The 22465-nt window shown below is 43.5% G+C and overlaps 1 protein-coding gene across 7 annotated transcripts in view; it reads left to right on the top strand.

Moving 5' to 3' along the window:
* irf2b (interferon regulatory factor 2b) overlaps positions 1–17153 on the top strand; it is a 69323-nt gene extending 52170 nt beyond the window's left edge. For 6 of the 7 annotated variants that reach the window (XM_078562086.1, XM_078562068.1, XM_078562059.1 and 3 more), the window contains exons 5-9: positions 3944–3990; positions 4924–5050; positions 6678–6842; positions 13828–13874; positions 15899–17153. In XM_078562086.1, the coding sequence (XP_078418212.1) occupies positions 3944–3990; positions 4924–5050; positions 6678–6842; positions 13828–13874; positions 15899–16222 (710 nt within the window). In that variant the 3' untranslated portion in view covers positions 16223–17153. The remainder of the gene's footprint in view (positions 1–3943; positions 3991–4923; positions 5051–6677; positions 6843–13827; positions 13875–15898) is intronic. The other variant, XM_078562048.1, reaches the window with a different exon arrangement.
* Positions 17154–22465: the final 5312 nt, after the last annotated feature.

Genomic DNA, 22465 nt, shown 5'->3' with positions numbered 1-22465 from the left:
CGTCCGGCGGGAAATGCTATGCGCTTCCTGTGTGGGCAGGGGGGGAATTCCCCAAAAGTGAGAGTGCGCTCTTTCGCGCATGCGCACGAAGAAGCGCACATCTCCCTGAGGCAAAGTGCTGCCTCAGGGGGATCGCTGACACTTTTAAAAACATTAAAAATAGAAAAAAAAAACCCTTAACATGTCCCCCTCAAGTGACAATGTCACATGAGATGGGACATGTTCATAAATTACACTAAAACTTTATTAAACTTTTTAAATCCCAGCATGAAACCTCATCCCGTCGGTGGATGAGGTTTCATGTTTTTTCTATTCCCCGCCGGGGCTCCTGGCCTGCCAGCCAGCCTTAAGGTTGGACGGGCAGGTCCTTTAATTGTTTGAATGATCCTGTCAATGGCCTCAATTGGCCATTGACAGGTCGGCGGGCCCGCAGCTGATTTTGCTGCGCCCCCGCCTTCCTGAAAATTTAAATGGGATGGGATGACGTCGGGGGTTTCTCCCGACTTCATCCCGCATCATTTTATGCGTCGGCGAGCGGGCCACGCCCCCTGCTCACCAACGGCAAAATTCAGCCCAAAGTTAATGGAGGTGAACAGGAGGATGTGAACATATTTGGGAATTAGGTCAACAGGTGGCAGATAGAATTCAGTGTAGAGAAATGGAAAGTGGAGGGGGACAAAAAAAAAAACCCAGGAGGGGACTGTTACTTAAAGTGGAATGAAATTAATGTGCTTGGAAAATGAAAGAGGTCTTAGCATCCTGATTGATAATAAATTGAACCTAATGATTGTGGTAGTGAGTAAAGCAGATCTGATGTTGGAATATATTAAAAGGTCAGTATTGTGAGGTATTGAAGTAGTGAGGTAATCCCGTCACTTAATAGATGAAATGCACTTAGAGTATTGTGCACAGCTCTGGTCACTGCAGTACCAAAAAAGTTATTGTAGCTATTAAAAGGAAGACAGCAACCAGATGATTGAGGGGCTGGAGGGATTGGATTATGAGGAACAATTGTGGAAATTAGACACAGTGAGAAAAAGAAAGTTGAGAGACAATACAATTGCAGTTTTTTTTTTAAGAAAAACAGGTTTCCCAAAAGTCCTGCCGCTTTTAACTGCAGGATGATTGTGGGGCATGGCTGGGGCTGGAGTGGGGGATCTGATGGTGGTTAGGGGTGCAGATGTTGGGGTGGGGCAACATGCAAGTTGTAGAGTAGGGGGGAAGGTTTGCTAGACAGCTTGTTGGGCTTGAAAGAAGAAATGCCCAACTGGCCCACAGGCAGTGTTGTAAAGGCGCTTACCATATGCATTCAACCCTTCTTGCCTCCTTTCACCTGCCGGGTTTCCTGAGACCTGGGAAAGCTTTTCAACATGGGTTTAAAAATAAAATGACTTTTAAGATGAAGGCAGGCAGCCTCATGACAATATTTACATGATCGACCTGCCTTCCGCAAGCACATTTGTCTGGCTGCCCCATGTCTTGCCTCTGTTAAAGCTGGAAATAAGCAAATTGGGTTCCTGTTTCAGAATTTCTGAATTTTAACCTCTGACCTGATGCCAACCCACCCATTTTTTGGGAGTTAAGATTCAGTCGACTATTTCAGTAAGTGAGTGGTAAATCTATGGAACAGGCTCCCTGGGGAAATGATAGAAATGCTATTAATTGATTCAAATGTTGTTTAGATAAAATTAGACCTATAAAATTCTAACAGGACTAGACAGGGTAGATGCTGGAAGGACGTTCCCGATGGTGGGGGAGTCCAGAATCAGGGGTCACAGTCTGAGGATACAGGGTAGACCATTTTGGGCCGAGATGAGGAGAAATTTCTTCACTCAGAGAGTGGTGAGCCTGTGGAATTCATTACCACAGAAAGTAGTTGAGGCCAAAACATTGTATGTTTTCAAAAAGGAGTTAGCTTTGACTCTTGGGGCGAAAGGGATCAAAGGATAAGGGGAGAAAGCAGGAGCAGGCTATTGAGTTGGATGATCAGCCATGATCATAATGAATGGCAGAGCAGGCTCGAAGGGTCAAATGTCCTCCTCCTGCTCCTATTTTCTATGTTTCTATAAATTTATTTCACTAAGTAACATTTTAGAATACAGCAGGTGAGTAAATTGAGACATGATACATGGTAAGTGTAGCATGCTTTGGAGAAACAAATGATTTTGTATCTCTGACACCCAAAGTTCTCCACCACTGGGGGCTTTCTTCACCTCATGTCCCAGTCTGTTGTAGACAAAATGATAGAGATTGATTAGTCAGCAATTATCATTGTGTCATGTGAATACCAGGTTGGAAGAAGGCAAACTAGATAGACCTTGGCATAACCATTTGCATAACAATTTTTGTGTCCCTGCATTATAAACCAGGGTGAAATTTCTCATTAATTAACCTATAGGTTAATTAATGATACAGGCTCCTTTGTTCAACCGTGACTGGTTCCGTTCCATTGCAGGGGCCCAGAAACTCTGGAACTACCACATTCCATAGATTGAAATAGATGTCATAACCTTCAACGCCAAACATTTGTGAAGCTTTCTTTTGAACAATATTAACTGATACATCATCAGCTTTTAATGGCAGCCTATTTCTGTGTGGGGAACTTCTCTCAATTTCTGGTCTCTGTTTCCAATTGTAGCCATGGAGTTTAGCTGTACTCAGACCTTTGATTGTATTCAAGCATTTTAATTATACAAATTATATTTAGATGGGCTGAATGGCCTCCTTCTGTACCGTTATGACTCTGGTTATACTCACATGCTTTTGTTGTCATGCATATCCTTTACCTCTATCCACGTGTTTTGATTATACCAATTTCCTTTAGCTCTGACTGTGAATTTTTGTTTCATGACCTCTCAATCTGTAATCACGGCTTAAAGGCCAATCTGCTTATATCTGCATTTTTTGTACTTTTCTACATTTAAAAACCTGGGTCAAGTCCTCTCTCAATGGAAATAGATTCCATTCCATGAGTTGTGACAGAATTTTAAGTTGCAGAATTGCCTTTGTGTTCAAGCTCTGACCTTTCCTAGTGATTAAAGTCAAAACAACCATTGCTAGTAAACCAATTTAAATTGTACTTTGCATTTGGGCAAAACCAGACACAATGGGCAGGATTTTTCGCTTGTTGGGCGAGTCATCCCATGCTCACACGATATTTTGGTCAGCGGGCGCGCGTGAAAGTCAGCAGCGCACCTGCCATCAATTAAGAGGCCTATTAGGGCCATTAATGTTGTAATTGACGGAGATTTTTTGTTGCCCATCCAAAGTTACAGTTGGCGAGCGTGCGAATTGGCCAGGCGACCTTTGCATTTTTGAGGAAACCTCATCCAAGGGCTGGATGAGGTTTCCGATATTAATTTTTAAAAAAAAAGGTTTGGTTGGAATTTTCATCATCCATATGTGAAGGTGACTGATTCTGATGCATGGACCTTTTGTTCCGGCATTTCAAAATCTTTATTTATAGCTTTTGGATTCTTCAGCTCCCTGAGGCAGCTCCCTGCCTTCAGGGAGCTTTCGTTCTGTGCTCTCCCGCACTTACGCTGACTTTAGCGCTCGCCCTCCTCCCGCCCCCACCCAGGCAACGCTGAGCATTTCGCAGTCGGGGACCGATCGTGGTTGGTGGGCTCTTCCCCGGCTGCTCCCGGACCCTCCGATCACAGGCGCCCACCATACTAAAAACCCTGCCCTACGTGTATTTTGTTTCCGAACCATTTTAAAAAGAAAATCTATGAAAGGTGAGCGTATGTTATGAAGTTTCTAATTCCTGTACTGCAGAATATATATGAAAGGGCTATCTATAACTTCAGCTGTGGCTATACGTTTTAGCTGAATATTTCATGTAGCCAAGACCTTGGAGCTCTGGGGGTCAGCTTGCATTCAGAGCTGCCAGCCACCAGTCACTGACCACTTTTGTTCTGAAATATGAAATCTTTCTTCACAGGCAAGAAATCGAAAGTGGAAAAGGAAGAAACAAGCAAGCCAGCCAAGGTGAACTGATCCACAGTTACTGTGTTTTATGATTGCATAAAATGAGTAATTTGAGTCTGCAGAGATTGGGAATCCAATCCGAAACCACCACAGCATTTTTGTAGTGTTCCAACTATATATGTAGTATGCCTAGTTCCTCACCTAGACGCTAGTACTAAACTATTTTATTTCACTGAACATAAAGACATACAAAAGTCACACTTATCTACTACAGTGTTGGCATTGCCAATCAGTTTACGCCATGCAATGAGGGTGTTCCAACAAATTTAGGAACCTATTAGTATTCCAAATGTAGCAAAGAAAATACATTCACCATTATAAATAAATCCAGGGCACAGTGCTTTGGCTGGAGTATAGACCACAAACTGAATATTTCTGTCTTTTAAAATTAACAAGGACTTATCAGCTAAAGGCTCGAGTCCCAGAGAGAGAACAAGAGCCCAACAAATATCGGATTTACAATATTCATTTCCCCAGAGGTGAAATTAAAATGGTTACTTGAGCGTGTCATCTGTTTTCATTGAGTCATTGTAGAAAATTCCTATCAGGAGAATGGCTCACTCGTCAATTTCCCCGCTCTTGTCCAATCCTGGTACTGCCTGGAATTGGATAGTACAGGGTAGGAAAATCTAGACCATATCCTGTCATTTCAATGCTGTGTCAGCCACAGTTACAATTTTAGCAGTTGTTAAAGGCACCTCTTTTTGCTCTTGCATCATGAGGTTTGAGCATTGAAGACGGTAAAGTGGTAAAAATAGTTTACAGGAAGTTCATTGCGAGATGACAAATTTATATAAATAGGCCTGTATAGAGGTGATTCATAAACTGCTCACAAAAATTTCACTAAAATAACATGAAAGGAATATCTCCTTGCTGGGGAATTCTGCAGTTTTTTTCCAATGGACTGATTTTTAAAAAACTTTATTTTGGTAGTGGAAAGCACCAAATTTTCCTTTTGAAGAAAATCATGTGCTGATAAACAGTGATGGTCTCTACACCAACTCCAATACTGTGAACAAAGAGGATGCAGAAGTTCACAGCACTGTGGGCAGCCATGTAGGTGAGTCTTGTATGCTCGAGTGCACCAAAAAAGTCTATTGTTAAAATGCCTGTATTATCTCCTATTAGATAATATGCTTCCCACAGCCTTTGAAAATATATGGCACAAAACAAGCCACATATTGCGATTAAGATTGGATATGCTGATACGTGGGAGTTAGCAGGTTGATTGTACCGCACCTCAGTGGAATTAACAGCTCTCATAAGTCGTCTGCTTCAATATTTCTGGGCAGCCAGTGTTGTCTCCCCATCATGGTTAGCAACAGGCATGAGTGTAGATCCACGAGTGAAAGCCTGCTGCCTTTAGAACAGCATAAATAATTAAGAGTGTGAAGCTGTGAAAGTGGGTTTTCTTGCACTTCACTCTGCTTTTTTGTAATGTGGAGAAGAGACCTGAGTCATACCACACAACAATGATACTGTTATTGTACTGGTTATGCCACTGGTGTGGGGATCAGAACCTCTAAAGCTCAGAATCACCCTTATTGTGGTTGCAGAATGCCATTCAAAATGTTTCTTTTTACAAAAAATGACTATTTAATGACAGATACAAGTAATGCTGCGAGGGCCGTGGATGCCTTCAGCCTTCAAATCATGAGAAGTTCATTGGCGCCCTGAACTCAGAAGTCAGTTGTCTCAAAATACACTCCTGTTGCTTGCTAATCTTTCTTATGTGTGTGCTATTGAGAAATTTAGTGATGTGGTTTTGAGGAAGTTATTTGGATGCAGAGTCGGATAGCATGCCCAGCAGCAACTCCGTTCCGATCTGATTCTGACTAATGCAACTGGTAGTTCTGATTAAGATGAATGAACTCATTATATTTTTTAGCATGATTCATGGAAGTGATGCCCTCTTACAAGGTAACACTGGGGAAATCACAGTTGCTTTGTGATGGCTACCAATTATAAATGAGAGGTTTCTCAGAAGTGGGAAATTAGATTTCGACACCACCTGAACTCAAATTTCAAATCTTGAAATGTATCCATTTTCTAATTTTCAACTGATACTTTTACGAATGCTGCAATTTTGATTGAGGAAAATTCCTTCTCACAAACATAGAATTATAATGGTGAGTTCAGCGAGACCTCACTGTGGGATTGGAGATGGGGGTTGAGGGTGTGGGGCAGCAGGGGAGTGGGAGGTCAGTTCGCAGTGCTCCAGATTCTGCATGGATAGATCTTAATCACTTGTAGATCTGGAGCATTGTGTATCAGCGACGGTGATCTTCAGGCCAATTCTCCAATTCACAGTCTCATTGAGCAGTGCTCCACAACAGGCAGGAGCTCACTGAATTTACTGTGAATTGTACACACCTTGATTAGCTGGTCCCAGTTCTGCACAGATCAGGAAACAATTATCATTGTACAAGAAGTGGGTCAGCAGACTAGTTCAGGTAATTGGGAGAATAAACATTCCTTAGTTTCTTTTTAAAAAGCATCAGAAGTCATATATTGAGGCTTTTGAGTACTGGGGTCTGCCTTGGACAGTGGATTCACAGCCTGGCTGCGAAAAGGGAGTGTGAAGTTGGTGATATTCTTTGGCAGGTATAAAACTATGTCCTTTATATGTTGCATGAGATCTTTCCCTGCAGCAACATGCAATCTGATACAATGTGATTCCTTTTAAGAGCTTGAGTATTCTCCAAGTCACAGTGCATTAGAAGAACCCATGATTGTCAGCAATCCTCCAGATGTCTGCCAAGTGATAGAAGTGACCACAGAATGTGAGGACCAGCCTATCAGCACAAGCCAGCTGTATCCATTACAGATCTCCCCAGTCTCCTCCTATGCAGGTTAGTGTTACATTTGTAACCCATTCAACGTTGTCACTTAATAATCTTATGTGCCTTAAACAAAAATGTTGCAACATTTTTCGGTCTAGCCCAGGATCAAAGTTGCACCTACAGTCCAGATAAAATCATACTTACGAAAGCATGGCTACAACTCCAGCAAAGAACTGGGAGATTGTTAGCAGATCTCAAACTGATGTGGCTTCCCTGATGGCACGGTGGGCAAATGAACTGTCCCTTTGCCTCGCAGGTTCAATAACCAGGGGTACTGGGTCAGCCGTTCTCAGCCAAGACAGCAAATAAAGATGTTACCACTTTTCTGGGCTAGGGAGGGAAAATGACTACCTCTGATTGCTAACCAGTGACCCCTCCCCTGTGCCACCCCCATTGGAGAGTGCACCTTTGTGGATGCTTGGATGAGAACTGGACAGGATCGTCATTGTAAAGCACTCGAGAAGCTCCTGACACCCCCTCCGAGGGCTCGGCCATGAAGAATGACCACTTAGAAAGTTATCGAAAGGCTGCCCATGAAGAAATAGGAAGAACGCTGAAGAGGGGTGATACCAATGTTTTAAAGGCAGGAGAAGGAAGATTCACTTTAAAAGAAAAATCATAGGATCATGCAACACTGAAGAAGGCCATTCGGCTCATTGTGCCTGTGCCAGCTCTTTGAAATAGCTGTCCAAATCCTGCTCCCCTCCATATTCTCCACAAACCTGAAATGTTTTCTTTTTCGAATATACATCCAATTTCCTTTTGAAAGTTCCTATTGAATCTGTTTCCCAAATTCTTTCAGGCAGTGCATTCCAGATCATAACAATTCCTGCATAAAGCAGTTCTGTCCTCATTTACCCTCAGGTTCTTCGTGCTAACTCCCTTTTGTGGGTGTGGAGAAACTCTTTGTTATAAACTAGGGATGCCGATTGTAAGCCATCGAAATGCTTAGCTAACTATTCGGCACGCAGAGTTATTAAACTATGAACAGGCTGTTATCAAGTAAAAAAAAACCTCAGGCTGCAAATTAACAATACAATACACCCTCGGTGAATGCAGCAATAGTCAAAATAGAACTTGATCACTGCTTCAACAAAAATATGGGTTTGGCACCAAAACAGGAGGGAATTAAGATGGTTCTGAGTGGATCCTGCGGCTGTGTGTAATCATGGAATCATAAAATAATACAGCACTGAAGGAGGCCATTTGGCCCATCATGCCTGGCCTGTCTGTTTGAGAGAGGCATCCAATTAGTCCCATATCCATGCTCTTTCCCCTGCACTTTTTCCCCTTTAGTAAGTTGCTACTGAATGCACTTCCAGCACTCTTTCATGCGTTGCATTCCAGATCACAACAACTCATCTCATCTGCAGTTCTTTTGCCAATTATCTTACATTTGGGCCTTCTGGTTTCTGAACCTTTTGCCACAGGAAAGCTTCTCCTTATTTACTCCATCAAACCCTTCGTGATTTTGACCACTTGTATTAAATCCCCCTCTTATCCTTCTCTGCTCTGAAGAGATCAACCCAGTTTCTCTAGTTCCCAAACTGTGGGTTGCAACCCCGATGGGGTCGCAGAAACAGTATTCAGGGTTGTGAACTCCTCATCCTCTGAGGAGAGCAATGGCGACTGTGGAGAGGAGGAGTAATGTCGGACAGCCGTGGACCAACTAGATCGATGCTGCCAAACAGCAAAAGATGGATGGCGAACGTAAAATGTCCTTTAACCTCAGGAAGCACTTTCTGAGTGAGTGCTGAGTGGGCCCGGGATGCCTGAGCACTGACTTGGCACAGGCAGAGGGAGGTAAGCGTAACTCAGTCACTGACTGAGTGCGGGAAAAGCCAGGTCATGTGGCAGAGCTGGGAAGGTGAATGTCAACTTCAAACTTTATAGTGTTTCTGCTCCTCTTGTACAGACTCCTTACCCCAGGCTGGTGACTGCTTTATAGGCAGTGGCAACTAAACCAAAAGGGGTGGAGAGTGGGGTTGAGGTGGTGGAAGAGGGGCTGATTACTGTGTGTGAGGAGAGGAGAAGAGAAAGGCTAATTACTGTGTGTAGGTGTGGGGGTAAGGGGTAAGGGGCTGATTATTATGTGTGGGGGTTGGGCAGGGGGAAAGTGAGAGGGACTGATTAAAGTGTGGGGTGGGGGTGTGGCGTGGGGAGAGCGGATTCACTGAGGCTTCTCTCACCGGGGAATATGGAGAGCTTGGCAGAAACCTACATGAGTATATATTATTATGACATAGCCAACAGTAAAGGCTGAGTTGTTCAAATCCCAGAAACAACTGTCATAACTCATTTTTGCAAATTGTATGTTTTGAGTTGCAGGCTTTGAATTCAGTAGTGAAGAGACCACTGAGTCTCAAGCAGTTTTTATAAAACTAAATTAAACATTTATTAATACAAGAAAGATTGTAAACTCATAACATATGTCTACAAAATTACTACTATAATAACTACAAAAATCCCCTAATTAATCTGACTCTCAGCTACACCCCCGTTAAGGCAACAGTAAATCTCATAGATTTAAACAGACATCTGGCAGAGCACACCTTGGACAGTTATATTCAAAATGAGTTTCTTTCAGCCCTGGGTCCTTGCAGACAGCAGCTTGAGATTTACAGGCTGGAGGCTTCTCACGCTTGTTGGATCTTAAAATGCCTCTACCTTACACACAATCTCCTTTATACATTCCTTTCTCTTTGAATATAAGTTTTCCACTGTATCACTAGACTTTTAACTTTACCTCTTCTAACAATAACATCCTTTCATCCCACCAATTTTATTAGTAAGCAAAAAGATAAATACATTGCTTGGCATCTTCTAGTAGGTGTAAGATTTCACCCGCAGTCTTGAATGGTTTCTTTTAACAAATGCAAATTTACACTTTACCTTCTATCCTCCTTATGCTTATCTAATTAACATTCAAAACTACTATACATCAAAGCACCCGGACTAGCTGGCTTTAATCCAGTTAAGACACACAGATGCAGACCCCACTAGAACTCTTTTTAATTTCCAATAACATTATAATATCTTCTTGACAAAACATTTTTACAAAGCATTTTAATGACACAGATTTTCATATTTATATTGATGTATTTATTATATGTTGATCTAACCTGTGAACTTTAATAATTATATACTGAATGTTACTAGGCTGCTTTATTGTTGTTTTGTTTTTATTGGTGTCTGGGGTGACAGGTGTGAACTATTACTGGGCATTTTTTATCAGAGGTGAGGGGACTGTCCTGATATTGGGCTTTAAGATTATGATAGATTGTCTTCACTGGTTGGTGAGATATAGTACCTAATTTAAGTTATTCACAAAATCTCTTTACACAAAAGAGTGGTTAAATTGTGGAATTCTCTGCCACATAAGACTTTTGAAGTGGATCCCATAAATGCTTTTAAAAATGGGTTAGTTGTTCAGGAAGTGGAACATCAAAGGTGTGACAAGCAGGCAGAAGATTAGGCCTCGGCAGCTTGGGTGGTAAAAAGGGACTGGTACAGACTTCAATGGGGCAAATGGCTTGTGTGCATGCTATAATATTCTAAGATTCTATGACCTACACTTACAGATGCAAGAAATGATTCCAGTGTCCAGCTCTTGGCATTATTGACTGTCCTTCTGCCTGCCTCAGGGCATGGTTGCATAGTTCTTATGTTACTGGACCAATAAATCAGGATTTTCAGGATGAGCTTTCAAATTGGCTCCCGCCATCTGAAGAGTCGGTGGGGATGTGTTTCCAACAGCCCCAATGCCACCTTATGGCTCAAGGGTTGATTGGCATAAGGGGGAACTTCCGCCCCTCTCTCAGGAGGAAGTCCTGCCTTGGAGAGCTGCCGGCCAATCAGATTGGCTGGCAGCTCTCCAGTCCCCCCCAGGCATAGCGCTGCAATGGCCAGAAGAGGCAAAGCAGGGAACTGCCTGACACTAAGTCTTGGGACCTGGAGGGTAAGTAAGTGGCAGGGGTCCCAGGGCATGGAGGGTAGGGAAGGCCTGGGGGTCGATCGGGGTCTTGGGAGATAGCCCAGGGGGGAGGGGTTGGATGGGAGGTCCGGAGGTCATTTGGATTTAAGGGGAGGGCGCCCCCAGCCAGAAGAGGGCTTCTGGAAGCGACCCCACCCGCTTCCCGTCCGTGTCCAAACTTACTTTATTTTCGCATTTCCTGCCATGAGTTGTCATCTGCCAGCCACCTAAAAGTTGAGGCTGGGTGGGCAAAGGGCCTTAGGTGGCCATTAAGTGGCAATTTAAGGGCCTTAATTGGGGCAAGGGTGGGCTTCCTTTCTGAGGCCCTGCCCGCCCCAGCATAAAATCGCCACTAGGTTGGGCAGGGCCGGAGGGAATCCCGTGATGCGATTTCACACTCCCCCCCCCGCCCCCGGCCCAGCCCCCACCCGCCTCAGATCTTGCTGGGGTGGGGGGAGTGTAAAATTCTGGCCTTGAGTTCAGACCCCACCTTGGCAGCTGGGGAATTTAAATTCAGTTATTTAAATAAGTCTGGAATAAAAAACTGTATAAATAACGGTGACTATGAAATTGCTTTTTGTTGTGAAAACACATCCGGTCCTTTAGGGAAGGAAATGTTCTCTCCCTACCCAGACTAGCCTATGTGTAACTCAAGACTCACAGCAGCATAGTTGACTTTTAACTGCCCTCTGCAGTGGCCAAGCAAGCCACTCGGTCATATTCAAGAAGGTGGCTCACCACCACATCTTCGAGGGCAATTAGGGATGGCAATAAATGCTGGCATTGCCACTGTTGCCCACATCCCATGATTGAATAAAAAATAATCTTTGCTTCATAGTCACCTGATGGACGATTTCAAATCTCAAATCCGTGCCCTGTGCAGACTGCCTGCCTGGTGATGCAATGGTTAAGTGCAATGCCCAGTTGGCACTTTGCCACACAGCTCAGGAGGGCTCCCAGGTCCAATTTTTAGCCTGACTTTGTTGATCTCAGCCAAGGCAGCGTAAAAATATTACCATTTTACGAGAGGTCAGATTATGTGAGGAGTGGGAAGCTTGCTTCATGTTTCTGTGATAGCCGCTGGGCTAGCTGACACACCAATGCAAACTAAAGTTGCCAATTCTGGCTGGACTTATCACTGGAGGTTTCATCACAAGACCAACAACCGCCCCACCCCAAGCCCCTTTTGGCAGCCTGATGCACCCATCATCATGGCACACCACCTTCCCAAGCTAAATGGAAAGCAAACAGACTCTTCCTTACCCAGCTGCATAATTCTTTACCATCAGTGAGTAAAATAGCCTCTTTTCCCACCTTCAATATTTCTATAACTACTAAATGAAAGCATTAGAAGAAAATGAAAAGAAACATACACAATTTTTTGAATGTTCCTATGAATTTTCTATCAGTCCTGGATATTAGCCTTCAGTTCTTGGGGACCCCAGCGCAGTTCTACTTGGGGATGGGATAATAACATATAATAATGATAATATTCATTCATTAAAAGGAAAATGAGTATCTTACATGTTATCTTAAAAAGTGCATGTACTTTTCACTTCAGAATGCAGAACCTCCCTGTTTGTTGTTTTGCAGGAAGATTTTAAGAAGGATATTGTAATAGTAATGCAGCACTTACAAATGGCAACACTGGAGGCAGAATTCAGCTTGGCGGGGGGGGGTGGGGTTGGGAACAAAATGGGTGGCGGCAGATCATTCACCCATTGTACAGCCCATCCAATTTACCTTACCATTTGCTTGATTTAAATTTAGTGGCATACCCTTTTCTGTCACAGTACTGAGAACACCTCACAGGCGAGTGATGGGCATGTCAGCCACAATAATTTCCTTGTTTTCAAAATGCACTTGCTGCCATTTTAATCTTCAACCCGGGTGGGAGTTGCTTTACTATTTTTGAGCACCGTGAGGCCATTTCTACCCAGACATCCTGGAAACACTGACAGGAGCAAAATAATATGGGCCGAGAAATGGGATTTTGTTGCAGCCCTTAGGGATTGCCTCCCTGCCCCCACGCCCCACACCTCCAGCCCTCTACTGGGACCTACCTGAGGGCCACTGCAGCAGCCCAAAATTGATGTCCATTCATTGATCTAATTTAAATGAGGTCCAAGGCTCAGTATCACCTTGCCTCACCAGTTCTGGTGCAGGGATCGTTCTCTGCACCCAGTTCACGCTGGCTGGCCAGTGGATTCCAGCCCATGGGTTCTAATAGGCTCATGAGTATTGATGCACTGGTACAAAGCGTCAGACTGAGTTTGAACAACTGGCAAAAATAAAATGGGAGACTGCTGGACCCTGTGTATTGGCATGCATCCCAATACATGAAACAAGAACCTCAGCACTGTTATGCAAACCAATGCCTGGCATTGCTGTACAAAGCCTGAGGCCTACATTTCTACTGCCCTATTTGCAGCTGGATTGAGCTGTGGAAGCAAATGGCTGTGCAAAGGATAAGCTAAGATTCAAGGATGTGGGGCAATATTATTTCATCAAGAGAAATGTAAACTTTTTTAATTGCCAAGCGGCAGCCAGTCAGATGTGACCTTCCGATACAGCTTTTGACATTTGTACGGTGTTTGTTGTCCCTGCCTGCAATCCACAGTTGGCAAGACTCCATTGAATACATTTGGCAAAACTCCTCAACCAAATCAATTGCTCAAGTAGGAAATGGTTCAAAACTCATGTGGTGCCGTTTAATTTGCATTGTGAGGAGTGTTGCTATGCGTGGCTGTTTTGTTAACCTTCCTCATAGCAACCGCTCGAAGTTCAGCTTTTGATGATTTGAAAGGTTGGCCCATGCAAAATCTTAGTCGAGTCTGATGGGAGTGTTGCTTGTTTTATACAGGCCATTGTTTGCACTGGGCAAGGTGAGACTATGAATGAACATCACAATGGATCATATGCACTGTCGGATAAAGATTTTTTTGATGAAAGTGAAATGGGTTCGCAAAATGAGGCTGTAAAGCTCTTTGGCTAAACTAGTTTTCACTTTTGTTTATCCAGTAGAAAGTGAAACGGATAGCGTCGGAACTGATGAAGAACCTGATGAGGTCAGTAAAGAACATGCTGTTTTGAAGCCAAAACAAAGAACAGGGAGAAAGTTGATTTGAAAGTATTGATTGAGATCGCATGGCCTTTTTATCTGTATTTTTCCACCTCAGCAATATTGCCTACTTATGCTCAACCTGTCCCACTCCACTGCTGAAACCCAATGCATCTTTACCTGAAGCAGCGATGTTTCTACTGTTGTGGTCAGCTTCTCCACCCCACCCAATGCAAATCGCAGCCAATCCAGGACTCTGTGACTCACACAGAGCGGGGGAGGTGGTGGAATAGTGGTATTGTCACTGGACTAGCAATCCAGATCTAGATGCTCTGAGGACATTCAAATTTCACGGCAGATGGTGAAATTTGAATTCAGTAAAAAAAAATTTGGAATTAAAAGTCTAATGATGGCCATGAAACCATTGTCATTTGTTGTGAAAACCTACCTGGTTCACTAATGCCCTTGCCTGGCCTGGCCTACATGGGAACCACAGCAATGTTGTTGACTCTTAATTGCCCTCTGAAACGGCCTAGCAAACCACTCAGTTCTCAAGGGCAATTAGGGGTGAGCAATATATGCTGGCCCAACCACGAACAAATTAAAAAACAAGAAGAATGATCACTTTTACCAAAATAATCAAACTCCTGTTGCATTCCCGTTGATTTTTTTTTTCCTCACAAAGTTACCAACAGTTGGGTATCAGCAGGGAGATGGTGGCGTAGTGGTAATGTCACTGGACTGGCAATCCAGAGGCCTAGGCTAACGCTCTGGGGACACAGATTCAAATCTTACGATGGCAGGAATATAAACATGGCAATCTGGAATATAAAGCTAGTCTCAGTAATGGTGACCATGGCAACTATTGTAGATAGTCTGGTTCACTAATGCCCTTTAGAGGGGTGGGGGGGAAATCTACCATCCTTACCTGGTCTGGGCCACATGTTACTTCTGAAATGGCCTAATAAACCAACAATGGTGCCTATGACACCCACATCCCATGAAAGAATAAAGAGGGAAAAAGGGAGAGTGGCTCTTTGGGAGAGGAGAAAGGGGCAGTTGATGAGTAGTGAAATATTGTGCCACAGCACTCACCCCAGCCTCTATCGATTTGTCTGTCCTGATGGCCAGTTACCACTCCAACACTGTAAAGCACCAATTCTCCTGCCCATATTTCCTTCAAGCACAGCTCCCAGCTGAGACCACTGAATCAGGGAATATACCCTTTCATTTATACCAGCTATGGTCAAACTGATTGTGCTACTTAAAATTTGAGGGGAGCTGTTTTTTTTTGTTGCTCAGGTGTACTTGAGTGCTGAAAATATCAGAAAAGTGGCCGGGTTGTGGAACGCAGGGCAGACCTGTAAAGGAACCCGACTTCCTTAAAATCACAGAAAATTTGGGCAGGTTGCCACACAGGCCTGCATCGCTGACGCACCCGATCACCTGAAATTTGCTGGGAGCCCGAGCAGAGACCTTAGAAATTCTACCTTGCAGATTTTACATAATATTGTATTGAACTTTGTAGTAAGGAAGCAGGTTGTTTGGCTCAGCTAGCCCATGCTGGTGTTTCTGTTCCACACAAACCACTTTCCACTCTGCTTCATCTCACCCTATCACCATATGCTTCTATTCTTTTGTCTCTCAATGTCCATATCTAGTTTCCTCTTAAATACATCTGTGATATTCCCCATATCTATGTTGTTGCATTCTAACAACTGCCTAATGACTGAAGATATTTCTCCTGCTTTCCTTACTGGATTTATTGGTGACAATCTTATTTTTATCACTCCTATTTCTGCCTAACCCCTCCCCCTGCCAACCTTCTGCAAATCCACCTTATTAAACCCTTTCATTATTTTAAAGTCCTGTTGTCAGGTCACTCACCAGCCTCCTCATTTCCAGAGAAAAGCGCCCTGCCCTGTTCAATCTTTCTTCACAGTTAGATCCCCTGGCTTAGAAAGTCTGTTGTAAGAACGTTACCCATTTGCACGGAGGAAGTTCATTGTATGCTTTGTTTATTTGTGTTAGGTGACTGAAAACACAAACCAAGATCAATCACAATGGCAGCAGAGCAACATCGAAGGGAAGGAGTTTCTGAGTAACGTGGGAATGAACACTGTATTTTCCCCACCCACAGTGCCTATTGCAACATCCAGCAACTTCAGTCTCAAACTTCTAACCAATGGATGTGAGCCAGCACCCATTTACCCAACTGCCACTTGCACCAGCCTATCCGTCAGCATCTCTACGTCGCCTGTACCATCGCAGCAAGTTTCTTTAAAACACCGTGCAGCTGAAAACCGTGCGAGTGTCATCATGAAGACATCAGACTTAACCAGAGGCAAGAATTGATTAATTTTTTTGGAATAATGCCTCCTTGTTCTGGTGACGTCTTTACTGGGCTAAGCTGCACTGTAACATAGATGGACCTCGGTTGACTAAATATATATATATATATATATCTATATAACTTAAAAGAAAATGTGCTGCAGAACTGGAAATCACCTGGTTCCCTTTGCCTCAACTGCCATCTCCAGTTCATGAATTTTAACTCAGGACATTATTATGAACGATTTTTTTTTTTTTGTTTTGTTTCGATTTTCCTGTTGCACTTAGCTGTTTTTCTAAAGACAGCAAAAGGCTGGGCTTAAAGCCTTGGCCAGGAATGCGCGTATGAGCACTCGAGACAGGACCAATACGATACAACTTCAAACTCTACGTGCCTATCGAACCCGGCTGCAACAGGGGGGAAAAAAAAAATGTGAACTGCTTTGACAATTGAGTAACTTTTTATATCCTTTGAATGTGCATATGTACATAACGCAGGAAGAATTGAATTTTACTGCTTTTTGCACCTTAAATCTAGTCTAGCACTTACCCGCTGTCACGTTGCTGGCAAATACATGCATTTAGAACTGAAAAGATTCCTGTGGTTTGGAGTTTATGGCCTGATCTAATGCCTGCTTTCACTGGTTTCTCTTGCTCAAGCACAAAATTACGATAAGTAGTGTGCAAAGAAGAAATGGTCTTGATAAAAAGGACTGGCTTTGATCTTTTTATAAAGCAAGCTTTTTTATCATATGTAAAGGGATTATTTTATTCAGGGTAATTGACTTCTGAAGTGAACATAAATCTTAAACTTTTTTACCAAAATAAATTTTGCTGTTTGTCTTTGTTTATCAATATAAACATCTGTGGTAAATTGGTAATTTTTTTTTACAAATTTGTAGCAGTTATAAACTATTCAATAAAATGTAGCCTCTACATCACTGACTAGAAATAATGACTCTTGTCATATTTCTTCCTTCCTTGCAAATACACATACTTCTCATCAAACTTTTAACTTTATTTGAGGTATTTTTAAGCGCGTTCCCACCCAGGGACCACTTGTAATTATCAACACAATTTTGGGGACTTCCTGAAAATATACACAGGCGACCAGAGACGTCATGCACAAGTTTTGATTTTATCAGGAAAGTACTGAAAGTACTGACACCATCCCCCCCCCCCACCCCCCCCCCCCCGCCCCCCCAAACCCCACCAGGGACATCCTTTCAAGTATCGACACACTCCCAAGGACCTTGTGTAAATATCTACACTGGGAATCCCAATGGGGAGTAGCGATCCCATGTATCTCGTACTATACCCTGTCCATTAATTTTAATGAATGGAAAATTGTTCATGTAGGCGTGGTCAGACCCCTCTGGAGTACTGCATTCAATTTTGAACATTGCACCTTAAGAAACATTTATTGATTTTGGAGGGGTGCAACGCAGATTACACCGGGGCTCAGAGGATTAAGCTACAAGGTCAGGAAGCATAAACATAGCTTGTATTCCCTTGAGTCCAGAAGATTTGAGTGGGTGACCTGATTGAGATATTTAGCATGTTAAAAGGAGTCGGTAGGATGCATACAGAGAAACTATTTCCTCTGGTGGAGGGATCAAGAACAAGTGACGTTTAGAGCCAGACCATTTAGCAGTGTAATCAGGAAGCACTTTTTCACACAACAGGAAGTAGAAACCTGCAGTTCTCTGGCCCAATAGGCTGTAGAAGCAACAAGTGGAGCTGTCAAAACTGAGATCAATAGATATTTGTTGGGTAAGCATATCGAGGGGTATGGAGCTGCAAGTCTGTCTTGTCTTTCATCTGTCCTCGTTCTGAGGGTTGGCCACACTATGAGGAATCTTTCTCCACCGATTTTTATTCTCCGCAGCCCTCGCTGCCTGTCCCATGGAGAGGCCGGTCCACGTTGTGATATTATCCATCCCTGCCACCTCGGGCCTTCCTTGTGAATGTTTTCCCTGTGTTGAACCTTGCATTCCCTCTTTTTCCAAACACTCCCTTCCTGCTCACATGACATGTCCAAAATCTGTGAGCTTCCTTGATATCACTGCCTCAAACAAGCTCCTCTTAACTCCAGCTTCCTCGAGCACCCACTCATTGTCCGCTTGGCCGTCCATGACACATGTAGTATCCGCCAGAGTCCTTTCATTTCAAATTATTCGAGCCTCGTCACTCTTCTTGATGGTCCAGCTTTCACAGCCATACGTCGTCATTGGCCACACAAGGGCTTTCAGAAGATGAGTTTTCATTATGATCAAGATGCTGTGGCTGCTCCATACTCTTTAAAGTGAGTTCACAGCACCATGACCCTTGTTAAGTCGAGCCCAAATTTCTTTGGTAGACTCTGTATCTTCTGTGATGAGTGACCTAAGATAGTGGAAGGTATCAACCTGTTCAAGCTGAACTCTGTTAATCAGAATCTTGCAGATCTTTCCACCATCCCCATCATCTTTGTCTTGTCAGCATTGATCAGCAGACTGTATTTCTGGTTAACTTGGTCAAGACGATCTATGAACTCCTATAGCTCCTCTAATTGAGTGCTTTCGCCTGGAGCTGCACTACCTGCCCCACATCCTCCACATCAATGAGCTCATGGTTACTAAGAGACGCTGTCAACACCACATCTGGGAGAGTGGCTTGGACAGACATCGTGACAGCTCTTGGAGTGCAGGCCCAGCTGGGATCAGCTGTCAATCATCCCTGGGTATTTCACACCGCACCCCCCCCCCCCCCCCTCCCCCTGCCCCAGCCCAGCTCCATTTTCTGGGTTTACATTCCAATTGCAATAGTATTTTGCCACCGCCTTGTTCTCATTGGCCAAATTTAAAGGTTGTCCAAAAAGGGAAAAGCTGGAAACCAGGACATCTGAACGATTTTGAGGAAATTGTCAGGACACTGGAACGATTTAATGAAAGTCCAGGACTGCCCCAGCAAAACTGGGACGTTTGGTCACCCTATCTCCATACACGAATTCCCAAAATGACCTTACGACACACGAAACTGGGTGACAGGAGTGCTAAGTTTACCCTGTTATCAGTTTTAAAAAAGCAGAACGGTGCTATCTTGGCACCATCCTTTAGCGCACTATAAGAGTATCCTGTGAAACCCTGTCGTTCAAGGGAGCCTTAGATCTACAATAATAAGTGCACTGCTAAAAGTAAAACTACTGTTATTTCGAGAGTATACAGAGTGACTCCAGCATTCATAAGGAGTGCAGATCTAGAAATTGTGGACCAATAGCCTGTGGTTTTTTAATCTATCCATTATTGATGGGAAGTTGTTTTCTGATGGCCTACAATTTCCCACCTTGTCTTATGTGACTACTGGTCCCTTCCTGGGGATACTAATGATGGAATCACTCCTATTTCACAGGAGTTGCCACTTCATTAACATAAAATGGTGCAATTTTACTTCACTCCATTTCGCTCTCCTACCACCTCCCGGAATAACCTTATTTAGGTGCGCATATGTTTTTGCTTGTCTTTTATAAAACTTTGCTTACTTCCTGTCAGTAATTCTGTTCTGGATTTAATAAATATATTTGTGTTTAAAGTGAATTGCTAAGTTCTGTAGTAAGTTATTGTTTATTATTTCCACAACTGTTAATACTTATGTTTACAATTGTTTTCTTTGTTCTATGGATTTGCTAACAAATGCTGCTCAATGAGGGGGAACAGGTGTGTTTTTGAATCAATCCCCATTGTTATGAGTGATCCTAAGTCATTCAATTTGTTTTTTTGTTTTTACAACTATGGGTTAGAGACAGCCCGGCAGCATTCTCTGTACATAACCCTCACCGTGTTGAAATCAAGTTTTATCTCAGTCTTTTACTCATTCTTCATGACAACCCATAACTATAAGGGATAGAATTTCCTTTGTTGGGGCAGAAATCGGTGGAACCCGGTTGCAGATGCCCGATAGTCCCAGCAAGAGGCCTGAGCCATTGGCATCCTGCCAGTGGTGGCCCTAACCATCTGACTGGCCTCGACCACCTGACAGGCCTCTGGCCAAAACAAGATGGAGGGCGGCGGGGGGGTGGGGGGGTCCAACTTCCATACTGGAGGCAGGAGTTGGGCAGGGGGGAGGGGTGGGATCAGTGCAGGAGGGCCATGTTGGTAATCACAGATATTAACAGCACAGAAAGAAGCCATTCGGTCCATCATGTCTGCACCGACTCTCCAAATGAGCATTTGACCTAGTGGCATTGCCCTGCCTTTTCCCCATATCCTTGCACATTGTTTCTATTCAAATAATCATCTAATGCCCTTGATTGAGCTTGCCTCCACCACACTTCCAGGCAATGCATTCCAGACCCAAACCTCTCTTTGTGTGAAAAAGTTTTTTCTCATGTCGCACTTGCTTATTTTGCAAATCACTTTAAATCTGTGCCCTCTCATTCTTGATCCTTTTACAAGTGGGAACAGCTTCTCCCTATCTACTCTGTCCAGCCCCCTCATGATTTTGAACATCTCTATCAAATCTCCTCTCAGCTGCCTTCTCTCCAAGGATGACAGTCCCAACCTCGCCAATCTATCTTCCTAGCTGAAGTTTCTCATCCCTGGAACCATTCGTGTAAACCTCTTCTACACTCTTTCCAATGTGTTCACATGCTCCCTACAATATGGTGCCCAGAACTGTACACAATACTCCAGCTGAGGTCTAACGAGTGTCTTATATAAATTCAGCATAACCTCCTTGCCCCTATTAATAAAGCCCAGGATACTATATGCTTTATTAACTGCTCTCTCCACCTGTCCTGCCACCTTCAATGATCTATGCACATTTACACCCAAGTCTTTCTGCTCCTGCACCCCCTTCAAAATTTCACCCCTTATTTTATATTGTCTGTCCATGTTCTTCCTACCAAAATGCATCACCTCACACTTCTCCACACTGAACTTCATCTGCCAACTACCTGCCCACTCCACCTACTTATCTATGTTCTCTTGAAGTTCCACACCATCTGCCTCACAGTTTACAACACTCCCAAGCTTCGTATCATCTGCAAACTTTGAAATTGTCTGCTGCACATCAAGATCTAGATCAACAATATATATCAGGAAAAGCAAGGGTCCCAATATCGACCCCTGGGGAAGCTCCACTACAAACCTTCCTCCAGCCTGAAATATATCCATTGACCATTACTCTCTGCTCCCTATTTTTCAGGTAATTTTGTATCCACGTTGCTACTGTCCCTTTTATTCCATGAGCAATAACTTTTCTCACAAGTTTGTTGTGTGGCACTGTATCAAATGCCTTTTGAAAGTCTGTGTACACCACATCAACAGCATTACCCTCATTGACCTTTTCAGTTAACTCATCAAAAAACTCCAAGTTAACTAAACATGATTTCACCTTTAGATATCTATGTTGGCTCTTCCTTATCAACCCATATTTTTTCATGTGACTACTAATTGAACACCACTGGCGTTAAACTGACTGGTCTGCAATAACTGGGCTTATCCTTACAACCTTATACAAAGCTTGGAGGAGTACTCCTGATCCTAGACATGCAGTGGGCTCCTTGGCTAGACTGTCAGCTGATACTGGCTGCCCAGTACAGTCTTAACTTGGCAAACAGGGTCCTCAGTACATTATAGGACCTCAGTTTGCATATTAAAAGCGGTTACTGTCTGACCAGGTGGGTGCTCTGGTAGCCCAGAAATAGGTTTGGTTGAAGATTGCAGCCACCACAACAACAGCAGTAATGGGGCAGTAAATTATTCCACACGGGGAGCAGGGGGTGGAAGGAGGGTGCAATCCAGAGGACCAAACTAATGCTTTGGGGACATGGATTCAAATCCCATCACAGCAGCTGGTAGAAGTTAAAAACAATTAATAAATCTGGAATTAAATGCTAGTCTTGGTTATAGTGATGATGAAACAATTATTGATTGTTGTAAAAACCCCTCTGATTCACTCATGTCCATTAGGAGAGGAAATCTACTGTCCTTACCTGGTCTGACCTACCTGTGACTCCAGACCCACAGCAAAGTAGTTGATTCTTAAATGCCTCTGAAATGGCCTAGCAAGCCACTCAGTTGTATCAAACCGCTATGAAGCCTAAAAGGAACAAAACCGATGGACCACCCAGCATCGATCTAGGCACCGGTAACGACAATGGCATACACAGCCCTGTCAACCCTGCAAAGTCCTCATTACTAACACCTGGGAGCTTGTGCCAAAATTGGGAGAGCTGTCCCACAGACTAGTCAAGCAACAGCCTGACATAGTCATACTCACAGAATC

This window comes from Cetorhinus maximus, chromosome 2, assembly GCF_964194155.1.
Source record: "Cetorhinus maximus chromosome 2, sCetMax3.hap1.1, whole genome shotgun sequence".
NCBI lineage: Eukaryota > Metazoa > Chordata > Chondrichthyes > Lamniformes > Cetorhinidae > Cetorhinus > Cetorhinus maximus.
This window is presented reverse-complemented; position numbering and strand designations above follow the sequence as displayed.